Raw genomic sequence first — 18,981 nt, 5'->3', positions numbered from 1 at the left:
AATTGATGATGAGAAAAAAAATCAAAGACTAAATTAAAAACATTCTATGAGTGTCAGGGAGGGGGAGGCGGAAGAACTGTATTTTTTAAAGATGGCAAAGTCATAAAAGGCTCTAGAATTGCTCTAGATTAAAGAAATCTGTAAGACATGACAACTAAATGCAATACTTGACTCTAGCCTGGATCACGTACTGCAGAGGAAAAGAAAATACAATAAAGGACATTATTAGATCAAATAACCAAATTGGAATATGGATGGCAAAGTAGATAAAAGTATTATATCAATGTCAATTTATGGAGTCAATCACAGTACTATAAGAGAATACCTCTACTCAGATTGCACACCAAAGCATCTAGGAGAACACAGCCATGATATATGCATCAGGAAGAAAAACAGAAATGGTAAAAATCTGGGTAAATATAATAATCTATCACTCTTAAATTCTTTAAATTATGTATCATGGTTGAGGGTAAAAAACCATAACTGTCTGATGAGGTTTTCAGTGCATACATATGAATGTAATTCATATAAAAACTATAACATGAAGCAGGGAGAGAAAGGGATCTATACTGTTATAAGGATCCCCAGACTGTAAATGCAATGGTAAAGTATTAAATCTAAATAGACTGTTAAAAGTTAGCTTATGCAGTTGAAATCCCTCCAGCAGCCAATAATAATAATAATATAATAATAATAATACTTTTTAACGTCTGACAGTGGAAATTACTCTCCAAAGAATATAGGTCCATAAAGAGCAGTAGTTACTTCATTAGTGTACAAGGCCAAAATGACAAGATGTTTTAATCTCCATTAAACAAGGGAGCAAAAAATAAGCTCTTAATCATGTGATGAGGGAGTGAGCCAAGAAATAAATCTTAAAAACTACAATGGCCAAAGTTTAAACACACACGCACACTACAGACACCCAGGGAAAGAAAGAAAAAGACTGTTCTCTTACATAACTTTTTTAAAAGAACTGTATTTAAAAGTGGATTAAGTCACAATTCCTTCACCCCCATTCATATCTCCACAGTCTTCCATTATAGAAAGAAAGTGTGTGTGTGTGTATGTGTTTGTGACAGACAGAAACAGTGTGTTTGTGTGTGTGTGTGTGTGTGTGTGTGTGTGTGTGTGTGTGTGTGTGTGTATCGGCTCTTAGAGCTGTAAGAGTGATTGCAATTGATCTGTTTTCCCAAGCATAGTTCAAACTTCACTGTAAAACAGATGTTATGGATTTCCTTCACAAAATGTTGGCAGTGGCACATTTCCAATGCAACTAGAGGAATCAAAAAAGTAAAGTAACTCCAAATGTCTCTTTCTCAAGGATAAAGCAAAGCACAGAGAGAAATTTGGAATAACACGTTTAAACTTTTCTTTAAAAATTAAATTCCTAGGAATATTGGGTCTAAAATCAAATGATTATCAGAACTTAATTCACTAAAATATTATCAGTTACTCTCACACACTGCCAGTGGGGATGCAAAATGGTATGGTCACTCTGGTAAACAGTTTGACAGTTTATTATAAATTTAAACATATTCTTATCATATGACCCAGCAACCCCACTTCCGGTTATTACCCTAGAGAAAAGAAAATTTACATTCACATAAAAAACTCTATTGAGCAGCACTATTCATAATCACCAAAACTGGAAATAACCTGAATGTCCTCCAATAGGTGAATGGATAAAAAAACTATTATACAATAAAATGGAATACTACTCAGAAATGAAAAGACAGATGAATCTCAAAGGCATTATGCTAAGTAAAGAAGCCAATCTCAAAAGGTTACACACTGTGTGATTTCACTTATTTGACATTTTGTAAAGGAAAAATTCTAGTAATGAAGATCAGAGCAAGTACTGCCATGGGTTAAGAGTGGGGAGAGGGTATAAGGGCTTTTTGGCATTGATGGAACTGTTTAATACCCTGATTATACTCGTGAGTACACAGAAACGATCTAATCAGAATAACACAGAAGGAAAAAACTGAATTAAATGAATGGAGCCACAGGGACATGTAGGACAATACCAACGATTTTACATTCATGTCATCAGAGACCCAGAAGCAAAGAAGAAAAAGTGCTGAGTGAAAAGTATATTTGGAGAAATAATGGCTGAAAACTTGTCAAATTAGGTAAAAAGACATAAACTTACAAATTCAAGAAACTCAGAAAACCCTAGGGAGAATAAACTCAGAGAAATCCATGCTTAAACACATCATAATCGAACTACTGAAAATTAAAGAAAAAGAAAACTTCCTGAATCAGTAGAGGAAAACAGACACATATCATATAGAAGAACAAGGATTCCAAGACAGTGGATTTCTCAACAGAAACAATGGAGGCCAGAAGGAAGTAAAACAACATTTTTAAAGAACTGTCACCCAGAATTCAATATCCAGTGAAAATACCCAAACAACATGGAGGCTAAACAATGTTACCAAATAACCAAGAGATCACTGTAGAAATCAAAGAGGAAGACAAAAAATACCTAGAGACAAATTACAATGAAAACAAGATGATATAAAACCTATGGGATGCAGCAAAAGCAGTTCTAAGAGGGAAGTTTATAGCAATACAAGCCTACCTCACGAAACAAGGAAAATCTCAAATAAACAACCTGACCTTACACCTAAAGGAACTAGAGAAAGAAGAGCAAACAAAACCCAAAGTTAGTAGAAGGAAAGAAATCATAAAGATCAGAGCAGAAATAAATAAAATACAAACAAAGAAAACAATATCAAAGATCAATAAAATAAAAGCTGGTTCTTTGAGAAGATAAACAAAAGTGATAAACCTTTAGCCAAACACATGAAAAAGAGGGAGAGGACTCAAATCAATAAAATTAGAAATGAAAAAGGAGAAGTTACAACAGACATGGCAGAAATACAAAGCATCCTATGAGACTACTACAAGCAACTCTATGCCAATAAAATGGACAATCTGGAAGAAATGGACAAATTCTTAGAAAGCTATAACCTTCCAACACTGAACCAGAAAGAAACAGAAAATATGAACAGACCAATCACAAGTAATGAAATTGAAACTGTGATTTAAAATCTTCCAACAAACAAAAGTCCAGGACCAGATGGCTTCACAGGTGAATTGTATCAAATATTTAGAGAAGAGCTAACACGCATTCTTCTCAAACTCTTCCAAAAAATTGCAGAGGAAGGAATACAGCCAAACTCATTCTATGAGGCCACCATCACCCTGATACCAAAACCAGATAAAGATACTACAAAAAAAAGAAAATTACAGACCAGTATCACTGATGAATATAGATGCAAAAACCCTCAACAAAATACTAGCAAGCAGAATCCAACAACACATTAAAAGGATCACACACCATGATCAAGTGGGATTTATTCCAGGGATGCAAGGATTCTTCAATATATGCAAATCAATCAATGTGATACACCATACAAACAAACTGAAGAATAAAAACCGCATGATCATCTCAATAGATGCAGAAAAAGCTTTTGACAAAATTCAACACCCATTTACGGTAAAAATTCTCCAGAAAGTGGGAATAGAGGGAACCTACCTCAACATAATAAAGGCCATATACAACAAACCCACAGCAAACATCATTCTCAACGGTGAAAAACTGAAAGCATTTCCTCTAAAGCCACAGCAATCAGAGAAGAAAAAGAAATAAAAGGAATACAAATTGGAAAAGAAGAAGTAAAACTGTCACTGTTTGCAGATGACATGATACTATACATAGAGAATCCTAAAGATGCCACCAGAAAACTACTAGAGCTAATCAATGAATTTGGGAAAGTTGCAGGATACAAAATTAATGCACAGAAATCTTTTGCATTCCTATACACTAATGATGAAAAATCTGAAAGAGAAATTAAGGAAACACCCCCATTTACCATTGCAATAAAAAGAATAAAATACCTAGGAATAAACCTACTTAGGGAGACAAAAGACCTGTATGCAGAAAAGTATTAAGACACTGATGAAAGAAATTAAAGACAATACAAATGGAGAGATATACCATTCTTGGATTGGAAGAATCAATATTGTGAAAATGACTCTACAACCAAAGCAATCTACAGATTCAATGCAATCCCTATCAAATTACCAATGGCATTTTTTACAGAACTAGAACAAAAAATCTTAAAATTTGTATGGAGACACAAAAGACCCCAAATAGCCAAAGAAGTCTTGAGGGACAAAAACGGAGCTGGAGGAATCAGACTCCCTGACTTCAGACTATACTTCAAAGATACAGTAATCAAGACAATATGTTACTGGCATAAAAACAGACATATAGATCAATGGAACAGGATAGAAACCCAGAGATAAACCCACGCACCTATGGTCAACTAATCTATGACAAAGGAGGCAAGGATATACAATGGAGAAAAGACAGTCTCTTCAATAAGTGGTGCTGGGAAAACTGGACAGCTACATGTAAAATAAAGAAATTAGAACACTCCCTAACACCATAAACAAAAATAAACTCAAGGGCTTCCCTGGTGGCGCAGTGGTTGAGAGTCCGCCTGCCGATGCAGGGGACACGGGTTCGTGCCCCGGTCTGGGAAGATCCCACATGCCGCGGAGTGGTGGGCCCGTGAGCCATGGCCACTGAGCCTGCGCGTCCGGAGCCTGTGCTCCGCAACGGGAGAGGCCACAACAGTGAGAGGCCCGCATACCGCCAAAAAAAAAGTAAACTCAAAATTGATTAGAGACCTAAATTTAAGACTGGACACTATAAAACTCTTAGAGGAAAACATAGGGAGAACACCGTTTGACATAAATCACAGCAAGATCTTTTTTGATTCACCTCCTAGAGTAATGGAAATAAAAACAAAAATAAACAAATGGGACCTAATGAAACTTAAAAGCTTTTGCAAAGCACAGGAAACTACAAACAAGGTGAAGAGACAACCCTCAGAATGGGAAAAAATATTTCCAAACAAATCAACGGACAAAGGATTAATCTCCAAAATATATAAGCAGCTCAATATTAAAAAAAACAAACAACCCAATCCAAAAATGGGCAGAAGACCTAAATAGACATTTCTGCAAAGAAGACATACAGATGGCCAAGAAGCACATGAGAAGCAGCTCAACATCACTAATTATTAGAGAAATGCAAATCAAAACTTCAATGAGGTGTCACCTCACACCATTTAGAATGGGCATCATCAGAAAATCTACAAACAGTAAATGCTGGAGAGGGTGTGGAGAAAAGGGAACCCTCTTGCACTGTTGGTGGCAATGTAAATTGATATAGCCACTATGGAGAACAGTATGGAGGTTCCTCAAAAAACTAAAAATAGAATTACCATATGATCCAGCAATCCCACTACTGGGCATATACCCAGAGAAATCCATAATTCAAAAAGATACATGCACCCCAATGTTCATTGCAGCACTATTTACAATAGCCAGGTCATGGAAGCAACCTAAATGCCCATCGACAGACGAATGGATAAAGAAGATGTGGTACATATATACAATGGAATAGTACTCAGCCATAAAAAGGAACAAAATTGGGTCATTTGTTGAGATGTGGATGGATCTAGAGACTGTCATACAGAGAGAAGTAAGTCAGAAAGAGAAAAACAAATACCGTATATTAATGCATATATGTGGAACCTAGAAAAATGGTACAGATGAACCAGTCTGTTGGGCAGAAATTGAGACACAGATGTAGAGAACAAACAGATGGACACCAAGCGGGGAAAGCAGCAGGGTGGTGGGGTTGGGGGTGTGATGAATTGGGAGATTGGGATTGACATATATACACTCATGTGTATAAAATTGATGACTAATAAGAACCTGTTGTATAAAAAAAATTAAATTTAATTTAAAAATTGTTTTAAAAAAGAAAGAGAAATACCATTTGATATCACTTATACGTGGAATCTAAAAAATGGCACAAATGAACCCATCTACAAAACAGAAACAGAGTCATAGACATAGAGAACAGACTTGTGGTTGCCAAGGGGGAGGGGGAGAGGGAAAGGGATGGACTGGGAGTTTGGGGTTGGTAGATGCAAACTGTTATATTTAGAATGGATAAGCAAGGTCCTAATGGATAGGACAAGGAACTGTATTCAATATCTTGTGATAAATCATAATGGAAAAGAATATAAGAAAAGAATATCTCTATGTGTATAACTGAGTCACTTTGCTGTACAGCACAGATTGGCACAACATTGTAAATCAACTATACTTCAGTAAAAAAAAAGACAATGGATAGGGGTTTAAGAGCAGATTATGGGAGACTGGGATTGACATATACACACTACTATATATAAAATAGATAACCAATTAGGACCTACTTTATAGCACAGGGAACCCTACTCAATACTCTGTAATGGCCTGTATGAGAAAAGAATCTAAAAAGAGAGATGATATATGTATATGTATAACTGATTAACTTTGCTGTACACCTGAAACTAACACAACGTTGTAAATCAACTATACTCCAATAAAAATTTAAAAAAAAATTTTTTTAAAGAGCAGATTAGTCAGAAAATGAAGAAATAATTACTGAACTGAAATACAGATCTGAAGAACAATCAGGAATAAGCACAAAGATATGAAGAGATAGAAAATATAAAGAAAGGGTAAGATGGATGCAGAAGATGAAAAAATAATATGCCCTAAATTCCAGAATGAGAATCAAAGAAAACCAAGATAGAGTTCCACTTCTACTTAAGATGTAAAAATCTGCAGAGAAGGTCACTCTCAACCTAACATCCTGGAAAATCTGAATAATCTATAAAATCGTAAACTTTCTTGAGCCCATCAAAGACCTGAGGTTACAAGGCAATCAAATAAATTAAAATTTTTCTCCCTCTAAGGAGAAACAAGACACATAAACTATTCACCTTTGGTTAAACATAGGGGAGGGAAGCAGTTACCATACAAGTGGATAACAAGAAATCAGCTAAAATTTCAACAAATTCTTATAGGACAAATGTGGGGTGGATGTCATTTTGGAACAGATGGGAACCCCACACACAAAGGGACTCCACCAGAAAGATCATGGCAGGAGCCCAGAGAGAGCTCCCCTCAGTGACACAGGCACAAAGAGGTGATCAGCTGCTGCTGGGGTACAAAATGAAGCCAGAACTTCTCTTTGGTAGGAAGCAAAAACCCTAAGCTGCTAAAGAAGCAGCAGCAAAGCAGTGCAAGAAAAAAAAAAAACCTTGCCTCCGAGGGAGGAGTAAAAGTCAAACCCATATGATTCTGGGAGAGGGGCAGAAAACACTCCTGCTATCAAGAGAAAGATCCATTGCTTTGGAAAAAGGGGCAGAAGCTTAAATCCCTCTGTTGCACGGGAGGGATACAAAACCCTTTGGGTGCATGATCCTACACCAAAAGCAAGCATAACCCTGGGGTGTGGGGGGAGGGGCAAGGAACTCTCCCCTCCACAAGATCAACACCAGACCCAGGCTGAGTTTGGCTGCACTGGGGAGGAGGAGCACAAAAACGGGTGTTCTCAACCCCTGAGGTGCAGGTCTACAGGACCTGCCCAATACTAAGGATGGACCCTGGAACACAGATCTCCCTTTGTTCCCACCATGAGCCTAGCACCAAGAAACAGGCATCACCACCTACTGCTGAGGGAGTGTCAAGTGCAGGGAGAAACATTCCCCACTGAGATGCAGATATACAGGGACTACTAAAAGTTGAGAGTGAAGCTGGAACACTGATGAAAACCCTCCAGCTCCCCAAACCCTATTCTAAGCATAAGGAAGAACTGAATTTGAAGTTGAGTTTGAATTCACTGCTGGAAGAATTTGAAGCCTTTGGTGCCTAAAAATAATGAAAGAAACAAAAATCCCAAACCCAGCTCAACTGCTGACTACCCTGAATTAAATCCCATACTAAGAGCCTGATAAAAGAAATGTACCCATTTCTGGGCATAACTACTATTTGTTTCAGACTCTACTGTTTTCAACAGACAATGTCCATCAGTCAATAAAAAATTATGGAACACAAAAATTCAAGAAAAAACAAACTATTGTAGACTAATCACCAGAACTGAACTCAATGATGACTCAAATGTTGGTAATATCAGATATGGGCTTTAAAATAACTATGATTGGGCTTCCCTGGTGGCGCAGTGGTTAAGAATCTGCCTGCCAATGCAGGGGACGCGGGTTCGAGCCCTGCTCCGGGAAGATCCCACATGCCGTGGAGCAACTACGCCCGTGTGCCACAACTACTGAGCCTGCGCTCTAGAGCCCGGGAGCCACAACTACTGAAGCCCGCACACCTAGAGCCCGTGCTCCGCAACAGGAGAAGCCACTGCAATGAGAAGGCCGCGCACCGCAATGAAGAGTAGCCCCCGCTCGCCGCAACTAAAGAAAGCCCGTGCGGAACAATGAAGACCCAACACAGCCAAAAATAAATAAATAAATAAACAAATAAATAAATTTAAAATGAAATAAAATAAAATAACTATGATTAAAAACCAGAGACAAATAAGAATGGTGGGGCTGGGCAGAGAAGGAAATGGGGAGCTACTCTTTAATGGGTATGGATTTTCAGTTCTATAAGATGAAAAGAGTCATGGAGATGGATGGTAGTGTTGCTTGTACAACATTATGAACGTATTTAATACCAATGAACTGTACATTTAAAAATGGTTAAAAAGGTAATATATATTATATATATTAATATATAATGTTATAGTGTTACACACACAAGTGCTTGGAAAACTGATAAAATCTGCAAAAGCTCTCTGGATTTTACTAATATCAAATTTCTGGTTTTGATAGTATACTATAATTATGCAAGATGTTATCACCGTCAGAGGCTGGATGAAGTGATCTCCTTGTATATTGTTTTTATTGCAACTTCTTGTGAGTCTCTAATTATTTCCAAACTGAAAGTTTAAAATGTGTAAGAATAGATGAAATAAGATTGGAAAAATACTGATAACTGTTGAAGGTGCCTAATGGGTAGCTACAGGTTAATTATACTATTATTTTTACATATCCATGTATCCCCCCACTTTTCAAAAGTTTGATTCACACCACTTCACTTTTACCAAAGACCTACATTATTACCTCTTTTTGCTAATCGAAAGAAATCTGATGGAAGAATTTTCACTTTTACGAAAAAAGGCAAAAAATGAAAATAACATTCAGGGTTTGTTTTGGAGCGAGCCATCATAAAGACAACATGCACCCTGAGCAGTGAAAGTGGCACCACCAAGCTCCTTCCCCAGAAACTACATTCAGCATCTCAGCATCAAGCCACCATAGCTTTGAAATGTGTCTGTGAGCATTTGTGCTGTATCTTGATTTATTTTGTACATATTAGCAATTTTGTACATCTGTTAGCAATTTATTTTGTACATCTGTTAGAGGTAACTGCTTCTTCACTTTACACCATTTTGGCTTACAAAAGGTTTCATAGGAATGCTCTATTTTCAGATGTGGGGGAACCTATATTTAAAATTTTCCATAATAAAACATTAAAGAAAAAAATAACTATGATTAATAAGTTAAAAGATCTAGTGAAAAAAGGTAGATAACATTCATGAAGAAATGGGGAATTTCAGCAGAGAGAGAAAAATTAATAATCAAATGAAAACACTAGAAATAAAAAAACATTACTTTAGAGATGAAGAATTTCTTTAATGGGCTCATTGGCAGAATGGACTTCAGCTGAGGAAAGAATCTGTGAACTTTAAGATACAGTAATAGAAATTATCCAAAATGAAATGCAAAGAAAAAAGAGTGAAAGAAATAGAACAGAGCATCCAAACACTGAGACAATATATCAAATGTTCTAACATATGGCTAATCAGAGTTGGAGAAGAAGAAAGAGAACAGGACAGAAAAAGTATCTGAAAAGATGCGGTTGAGAATTTTCACATAAACACACCTTAGAAATAGCACGCACTGTCAAAAAACAATATTAATAGAAACGTTTGAAAGCAGCCAAAAAAATGCATGCACAGACATAAACAATATAGCAGACTTCTTTTCACAACCCATGTACTCCAGTAAACACTGAAAGGATTGCTTTAAAGAAAGCAAACTGTGAAAGAAAGTGTCAATACAATTGTCAATGGTCAACAACACAGTCCTGGTTTTCCTCCCATCTCTCAGTTTTCTAATTTCTTTGCATTATCCTTTAATTCTATTCAGCAGGACATTTTAGAATTCCTCAAGGTTCAGTGGCAGTCTTTTTCCTATTTTCACTCTATATTCTCTCCATAGGCAGTCTCATTCCTGCTCAAAGTTTTAACTTTACCCACTGGCAGATAACCCCAGTGTTTATATCTCCTACCTACACCTCTTCTCAGCTTCCTACTTCTTATTTTTACTTCAGTGCTTCAAAGGCACTTAAGTTCAACATGTCCAAACTGAAGTCACCAACTCATCTGACATGGTCTTCTTCCAACTTTTCCTATCTCAACAAATGCAATCACCATCACCAAGGAGTTAGCACCTGTCAGTGACTCCTGACTCCTCTTATTTAACCAACACCATGCCTATTCAATTGTACTTCCTAAATATCCCCCAAATCCATTCAGCCCTCTATCTCAACCACCATTATTCTAGTCCAAACTACAAACTTCTGTTTCCCTGAACTGTTTTATAGGCTAGTCACTGACCCTCCTGTATCCAATTTTGCACCCCTTAAATCCCTTCTCCCTGCAACATCAAAAATAATTCTTTCTAGGATGTCACACTACGTCACACATAGTTTGACTATGGTCAAACTCCTTATACCAAAATCCATAGTGTGGACCTTACATACGTTGCTAACCTCATCTTATACCATTCTCCCCTGCTCTTGCCCTCTCCCAGACACTCCGGCCTCCTGTTCCCCCCCAGCACAATGCCTGTGTATAAGCTATCCTATCTAGGACCTCTTTTGTTAGTGTATGCCTGCTCATTTTTCAGATATCAGCTCAAGTTTCAGGAAATTATTCTATGTTCTCCCTGAAAGTCAAATTCCTGATACATGCTTCAACAGCACTGTGCAACTCTTATTTGTAGCATTTGCCACAACGATAATTTTAGATTTATTTCTGCAATTATTTAATATAACTTCACTCTAGGCTATAAATTCCATGAGGATCAAGGATTATATCTGGTTTTGCTTACATTTTATTTTAATGCCTAGTACATGGTGAATGTACAATAACTTTTAATTGAGTGAATGAGAGACATAGAAAATATAGGCTTAAATATAAGCCACAATAATGGTGTTATACTTTCAGAGATATTTTGATATTTACTTATCAAGAAAAAAGAACAGGTAAACTTAAAATTGTAAACTGAAAGAAATTCCTAAGAAAAGAAAAGTAAAATATCTTACCTAGACACAAATTCACTTAATTCTGAATATTCGGTGGGTTCCATTATTATGCTGAGGTCAGTAATAACAGAAGATAAACTCTCCTCATTCTAAAATAGGAACAAAAAAACTTTTTTGTATCAAAGCACAGTCAACTTTTAAATAAAATTAAGAGACAAATCTACTTTCAAAATATGCAAAATGAAATGTCACCAAGTAATAGGAAAAAGTAACCAAGAAAAAGTACTGCAAATATGGGTTACTTTTTTTTAAAATTTTTATTGGAATGTAGTTGATTTACAATGTTGTGTTAGTTTCAGGTGTACAGCAAAGTGAATCAGTTATACATATATAGATATGCACTCTTTTTTAGATTCTTTTCCCATATAGGTCATTACAGAGTATTGAGTAGAGTTCCCTGTGCTAAATGTCCTTACTAGTTATCTATTTTATATATAGTAGTCCGTATATGTCAGTCCCAATCTCCCAATTTATCTCTCCCCTCCCCTTTACCCCCAGTGACCGTTAGTTTGTTTTTTACTTCTGTGACTCTATTTCTGTTTTGTAAATAAGTTCATTTGTACCATTTTTTTAGATTTCACATATAAATAATATCATATGATATTTACCTTTCTCTGACTTACTTCACTTAGTATGACAATCTCTAGGTCCATCCATGTTGCTGCAAATGGCATTATTTCATTCTTTTTTTATGGCTGAGTAATATTCCATTGTATATACATACCACATCTTTATCCATTCCTCTGCTGATGGACATTTAGGTTGCTTCCATGTCCTGGCTATTGTAAATAGTGCTGCAATGAACACTGGGGTACATATATCTTTTTGAATTATGGTTTCCTCCAGATATATAACCAGGAGTGGGATTGTTGGATCATATGGTAGCTCTATTTTTAGTTTTTTAAGAAACCTCCAAACTGTTCTCCATAATGGTTGTACCAATTTATATTCCCACCAACAGTGTAGGAGGTTTCCCTTTTCTCCACACCCTCTCCAGCATTTATTGTTTGTAGATTTTTTGATGATTGCCATTCTGACTGATGTGAGGTGATATCTAAATAGTTTTGATTTGCATTTCTCTAATAGTGACGTTGAGCATCTTTTCATGTGCCTCTTGGCCATCTGTATGTTGTCTTTGGAGAAATGTCTATTTAGATCTTCTGGCCATTTTTTGATTGGGTTGTTTGTTTTTTGATATTGAGGTGCTTGAGCTGTTTGTACATTTTGGAGATTAATCCCTCGTCAGTCGGTTCGTTAGCAAATATTTTCTCCCATTCTCTGGGTTGTCTTTTTGTTTTGTTTATGGTTTCCTTTGCTGTGCAAATGGGTTACTTCTTAAAAGAGTGAAATCAGATCCTCACTCCATACCAAAAACCAAAATGAACTCCAAGTGAATTACTTACTTAAATGTTAACACTGAAACCATAAAGTATTAGGAGGGAATATAGACATGTAACTGATTACTGAGTAAGAAAGAACTTTCTAAGCAAACAATAACAACAAAAAAGCAAATATGATTACATAAAAACACAAACTATCGATACAAAATGCTTTATAACTAAAAGAAAAGAAATAAACAGGAAAATTTGTACTATAAAAATGACAAGGAGATATGAAAACTTAAAAGAAAAAGGCACATAACATGCACTAAAAACTCAGAGGTAAAAGACAAGTTACACGGAAAAAAAATGTTTGCTCTGACAAGTAATAAGATAAATGTAAATTAACACAATGAGATGACACTTTTACCTATAACATTGTTTTGACAATGCATAACTTAAAATGTTTATATTCTCTGTCTCAGCAATTTGAATTCTATGAATATATCATAAAGAAATGAAGACAAAGGCTAACAGCTTCTTATTACAAAAAGCCAAAAACAAGTCTATATTCAATAATGGGGATTGTTAAATAAACTGTTAAATACTTTGATCTGCAAAATCCAAGTTTTCTCCTTTACTCTAGTAAATTTTCTTCTATTATATATTTACCTATAATTTCTCTTTCATTTTTTCTTGTTTTTGGAAAAATCATATGAATCTTCATTGTCTTCCAGATTTTTCTTCTTTTCAATTGCACTTGTAGGTGATTTTTCTCAAGCCTATCCTCCATATTCTACTCCTATTTCTAATTTATTTTTCAGCACTATAATCATTTTATTCTTCCTTTCTTTCTCCCAGCTCTCTTTCCCTCTTATGCAATTTTCTTTGAATGCTTTCATTTGAGAGTGCAGTTATAATATAGCATGTTCTTTTATTTCCTGGATTAATTATTTCAAAGAGAATTTATCTACATTTTCTAATTCCTTTCATGGCAAGGTTTCTAAATGATGACTAACAAATTCTGCACCATTTTTGTGTTCTGTACTCTGTGGATCTTTTTTGTTAACAGGAGTAGATCTAGCAATTTCTTCTATTTCCTAAGGATATAGAGTGAGTAGATAATGCTTGACTGTTTACCATTTGTCTGGGTAATATCTGACTTGTCTTTCTGTATTTTCAGCTGCTGGAGAAATGGATATTAATGGCTTATAATCACTGTTTAGTTTTTTCCGCTGCTCAAGAATATAGTGGGAATTGTTAGGAGCAACTGTAGTCAAAGTAGACTGTTTGTGGGCATCTACCACCATATCTCATCAAAAAAAAATTCCAGGGCTTCCCTGGTGGCGCAGTGGTTGAGAGTCCGCCTGCCGATGCAGGGGACGCGGGTTCGTGCCCCGGTCCGGGAAGATCCCACATGCTGTGGAGCGGCTGGGCCCGTGAGCCACGGCCGCAGAGCCTGCACGTCCGGAGCCTGTGCTCCGCAATGGGAGAGGCCACAACAGTGAGAGGCCCGCGTACCACAAAAAAAAAAACCAAACCAAACCAAACCAAAACAAAAACACAACAAATTCCAGAACATTCTTACAACTCAATAATGAAAAGACAAATAACCCAATTAAAAACTGGGCAATGGATCTCAACAGACATTTCACCAAAGATGATATACAAATGGCCAATAAGCTTATGAAAAGATGCTCAACATACTAATCATAATCTGGTACTTCCATCTGACCCAGTAATTCTCTACCTAGATTTATATAAGAAAAATGAAAACATAACGTCCACTTCAAAACTTATACATGAATATCTTCAGAAATGTTATCCATAACAGCCAAAAGGTGAAAACAAGCGAAATGTTTCTCAGCTGACAAATGAATAAACAAAATGTGATAGATCCTCACGATGCAGCCAAAAAAAAATTTTAAAAAGAATGAAGTAATGATATATGCTACAACATGAATGAACCCTGAAAATATTGTGCTAAGTGAAAGAAACCAGCCAAAAAATTTGTAATCATACAAATTATATGAGTCCATTTCTATGAAATGCCAAGAATAGGCAAATCCATAGAGATAGAAGATAGATAAGTCAGGTCTGGGAAGAAGAAAGGCAAATGAGGGGTGATAAAGAGCATGGGGTTTCTCCTTGAGGTGCTAAAAAAGTTCTAAAATTGATGTGGTGATGGTTGCACAAAGCTGAATAAATTAAAAACTGCTGAATGTATACTTTTAATGGATGAATTATATGGTATGTGAACTACATCTCAATAGAGCTGTTATAACCAAAAAAAAGGGGAAAAGAAAAAAAATCTCAGAGAAATGCCTTGTCTTTTGTTTGAGTATGTGTAAGTGTTTTGGATTTTGGCCTTATACCCATTAGAATAGGCAAAGTACCCTGTCAGCATAAAGCCTATGATTTACTGGCCCCTCCATTTTTTATTCATTCATTCATTCATTTATTTTTGGTGTGTTGTGAATTCTTCAATATATTTTTTCTCCATCTCTCTCCTTGCCAGTCATACTGCTAACGAGGTCAACCCACCCCAGTTGGCAAACAAGGGAAGGACCTTGTAAACAACCTGACCTCAAAGACCCTGCATGAGTCTCAGCAGCACATTCCTTTCTACCACAGTCAATTTAAGCCCGCATTTCTCATTCTTCTCTACAACTTAAGGATTTGGGGTAAAGACATTCAAGAAAAGGGTCCTGTAATTTCACAAAATACCCTACATCAGATTTCAGTGTTTTCTTTCATTTGGGTTTGAATGTCATCACATCAGGTAAATTTTCTCTGGAGACTATGATATGGGACTGTATTCTTTTTTCTTTTTTTTGGATTGTATTCTTTTTAAAAAAAATTTTTTGAGATATAATTGACATATAACACTGTATTAGTTTCAGATGTACAAAATCATGATTACATATTTGTATATATTGTGAAATGATCACACAGTCAATATTCAACACCACACATAATTACAAAAATTGTTTCTTTGTGATGATTTGAAGATTTACTTTCTTAGCAACTTTAAAAAATGCAATGAAGTATTATTAACTATAGTTGCCATACTGTACATTAGATCCCCATGACTAATTTATTTTCTAACTGGAGGTCTGTACCTTTTGACCACCGTCACCCATTTCCCCCAACCCCCTCCCCTGGCAACCACCAATCTATCCTCTACATCTATAAGCTTGCTCTTCTTTTTGTTTATGCTGTTTCCTAGATTCCATATATAAGTGAGATCATACAGTACTTGTCTTTCTCTGTCTGAGTTCACTTAGCATAATGCCCTCAAGGTCCATCCATGTTGTCACCAATGGCAAGATTTCATTCATTTTATGGCTGAATAATATTCCATTTTATATACAGACCACATTTTCTTTATCCATTCGTCCATCGATGGACACTAAATTTGTTTCCCTGTCTTGGTTATTGTAAATAATGCTGCAATAAACATGGGGGTGCATGTATCTTTTTGAGTTAGTGTTTTTGTTTCCTTTGAATAAAATACCCAGAAGAATTGCTGGATCATGTAACAGTTATATTTTAACTTTCTGAGGAGCCTCCATATTGTTTTCCATAGTGGCTGCACCAATTTACATTGCAACCAACAGTGCACAAGAATTCCCATTTCCCTACATCCTCACCAACACCTGTTATTTCTTGTATTATTTACATTACACATTCTAACCAGTGTGAGGTTATAGCTAATTGTGGTTTTGATTTACATTTCCTTGATGAATAGTGTAATGTTGAACACCTTTGCATGTACCTGCTGGTCTTCTGTTTGTCTTCTCTGGAAAAATGTCTAATCAAATCCTCTGCCCATTTTTAATCAGATTGTTTTTTGCACTATTGAGTTTTATGAGTTCTTTACATGTTTTGGATATTAACACCTTATCAGACATGACTTGCAAATATTTTCTCCCATTCAGCCTTGTAATTTTGTTGATGGTTTCCTTTGCTGTGCAGAAACTTTTTAGGTTCATGTAGCTGCTTGTTTATTTTTGCCTTTAGTGTCAAATCCAAAAAATCATCACCAGAATGATGTCAAGGGGCTTACCACCTATGTTTTTTCTAGGAGTCTTATGGTCTCAGGTCTTACATTCAAATCTTTAATCCATTTTGAGTTAGGTTTTATGTATGATGTAAGAGTGGTCCAGTTTCATCCTTTTGCATGTGGCTATCCAGTTTTCCCAACACCATTTATGGAAGAGACTATCCTTTCCCCTTTCTATAATCTTGGCTATTTTGACATAAATTAATTGACCGTATATGCATGGGTTTATTTCTTCGGTTCTCTATTCTGTTCCATTGACATATGTATCCATTTTATGCCAACACAATATTGTTTAGACCACTATAGTTTTGTAATGTAGTTTGAAATCAAGGTGCGTAATAGCTCCAGGTTTACTCTTCTTTCTCAAGATTGCTTAGGAGGGACTTGGTGGCACAGTGGTTAAGAATCCGCCTGCCAGGGACTTCCCTGATGGCACAGTGGTTAAGAAACCGCCTGCAAATGCAGGGGACACGGGTTCGAGCCCTGGTCCGGGAAGATCCCACATGCCGCGGAGCAAATAAGCCCATGCACCACAGCTACTGAGTCTGTGCTCTAGAGCCCGCAAGCCACAACTACTGAGCCCGCATGCCACAACTACTGAAGCCTGTGCGCCTAGAGCCTGTGCTCTGCAACAAGAGAAGCCACCGCAATGAGAAGCCTGCGCACCACAACAAAGAGTAGCCCCTGCTCGCCACAACTAGAGAAAGTCTGCACACAGCAACAAAGACCCAACGCAGCCAAAAATAAATAAATAAATAAATTTATAAAATTAAAAAAAAAAACGAATCCGCCTGCCAATGCAGGGGACACGAGTTCAATCCCTGGTCCAGGAATATCCAACATGCCGTGGAGCAACTAAGCCCATGCGCTACAACTACTGAGCCTTCTCTCTAGAGACCGCAAGCCACAACTACTGAAGCCCGCACGCCTAGAGCCCATGCTCCACAACAAGAGAAGCCACCGCAATAAGAAGACTGCACACCACAACGAAGAGTAGCCCCTGCTCACCGCAACTAGAGAAAGCCCGCATGCAGCAACGAAGACCCAATGCAGCCAAAAATAAATAAATAAATTTATTTAATAAAAAAAAGATTGCGTTGGCTATTTGGGATCTTTTGTGGTTCCAAACAAATTTTAAGAGTTTCTTCTATTTCTGTGAAAAACATCGTTGGAATTTTGGTAGGGATTGCACTGAATCTGTAGATAACTTTCATCAGTATGGACATTTTAACAATATTAATTCTTCCTATCTATGAGCATGGAGTATCTTTCTACTTATTTGTGTTATAAACTTCTTTCATCAATGTCAGACTTTTCAGTGCACAGCCCTTTCACCTCCTTGGTTAAACTTATTTGTAGGTATTTTATTCTTTTTGATGCTATTGTAAATGAAATTGTTTTCTTAATTTCTCTGATAGTTCATTATTAGGGTATAGAAATGCAACAGATTTATTGATTTTGTATTCTACAACTTAACTGAATTAGTTCATTTGTTCTAATAGTTTTTCTGGTTCTTTCTTTTTTTTTTTGGTGGAGCCTTTAGGGTTTTCTATAAATAATAACATGTCATCTATGAATAGTGACAGTATGACTTCTTTCTTTCCAATTTGGATGCCTTTTATTTCTTTTTTTTAATCTAACTGATCTGGCTAAAACTTCCAATACTGTGTTGGATAAACACGGTAAGAGAGGGCATCCTTTGTCTTATTCTAGATATTACAGGAAAAGCTTTCAGCTTTTCACTATTGAGTATGAAGTTAGATATGAGCTCATCATACATGTCCTTTATTATTTTGAGGTATATTCCCTCCATACCCACTTTTTTAAACATTTTATAATAACTTTTATCTTTTTCTAACATCTTTATTGGAGTATAATTGTTTTACAATGTTGTGTTAGTTTCTGCTGTATAACAAAGTGAATCAGCTATACGTATACATATAACCTCATATCTCCTCCCTCTTGCATCTCCCTCCCACCCTCCCTATCCCACCCCTCTAGGTGGTCTCAAGGCATGGAGCTGATCTCCCTGTGCTATGTGGCTGCTTCCCACTAGCTATCTAGTTTATTTATTTATTTTAATTTTTTAAACATCTTTATTGGAGTATAATTGCTTTACAATGTTGTGTTAGTTCCTGCTGTATAGCAAAGTGAATCAGCTATACATATACATATATCCCCATATCCCCTCCCTCTTGTGTCTCCCTCCCACCCTCCCTATCCCACCCCTCTAGGTGGTCACAAAGCATCAAGCTGATCTCCCTGTGCTATGCGGCT

The 18,981-nt window shown here is 36.4% G+C and overlaps 1 protein-coding gene across 4 annotated transcripts in view; it reads right to left on the bottom strand.

Moving 5' to 3' along the window:
• CENPP (centromere protein P) overlaps positions 1–18,981 on the bottom strand; it is a 234,678-nt gene that overhangs the window by 186,294 nt on the left and 29,403 nt on the right. For all 4 annotated transcript variants that reach the window (XM_033857781.2, XM_019940471.3, XM_033857783.2 and 1 more), the window contains exon 4: positions 11,320–11,408. In XM_033857781.2, the coding sequence (XP_033713672.1) occupies positions 11,320–11,408 (89 nt within the window). The remainder of the gene's footprint in view (positions 1–11,319; positions 11,409–18,981) is intronic.

This window comes from Tursiops truncatus, chromosome 6 (assembly GCF_011762595.2).
Source record: "Tursiops truncatus isolate mTurTru1 chromosome 6, mTurTru1.mat.Y, whole genome shotgun sequence".
Taxonomy (NCBI): domain Eukaryota; kingdom Metazoa; phylum Chordata; class Mammalia; order Artiodactyla; family Delphinidae; genus Tursiops; species Tursiops truncatus.
The sequence above is the reverse complement of the archived record's forward strand: the minus strand, read 5'-3'. Positions and strand labels throughout refer to the sequence as shown.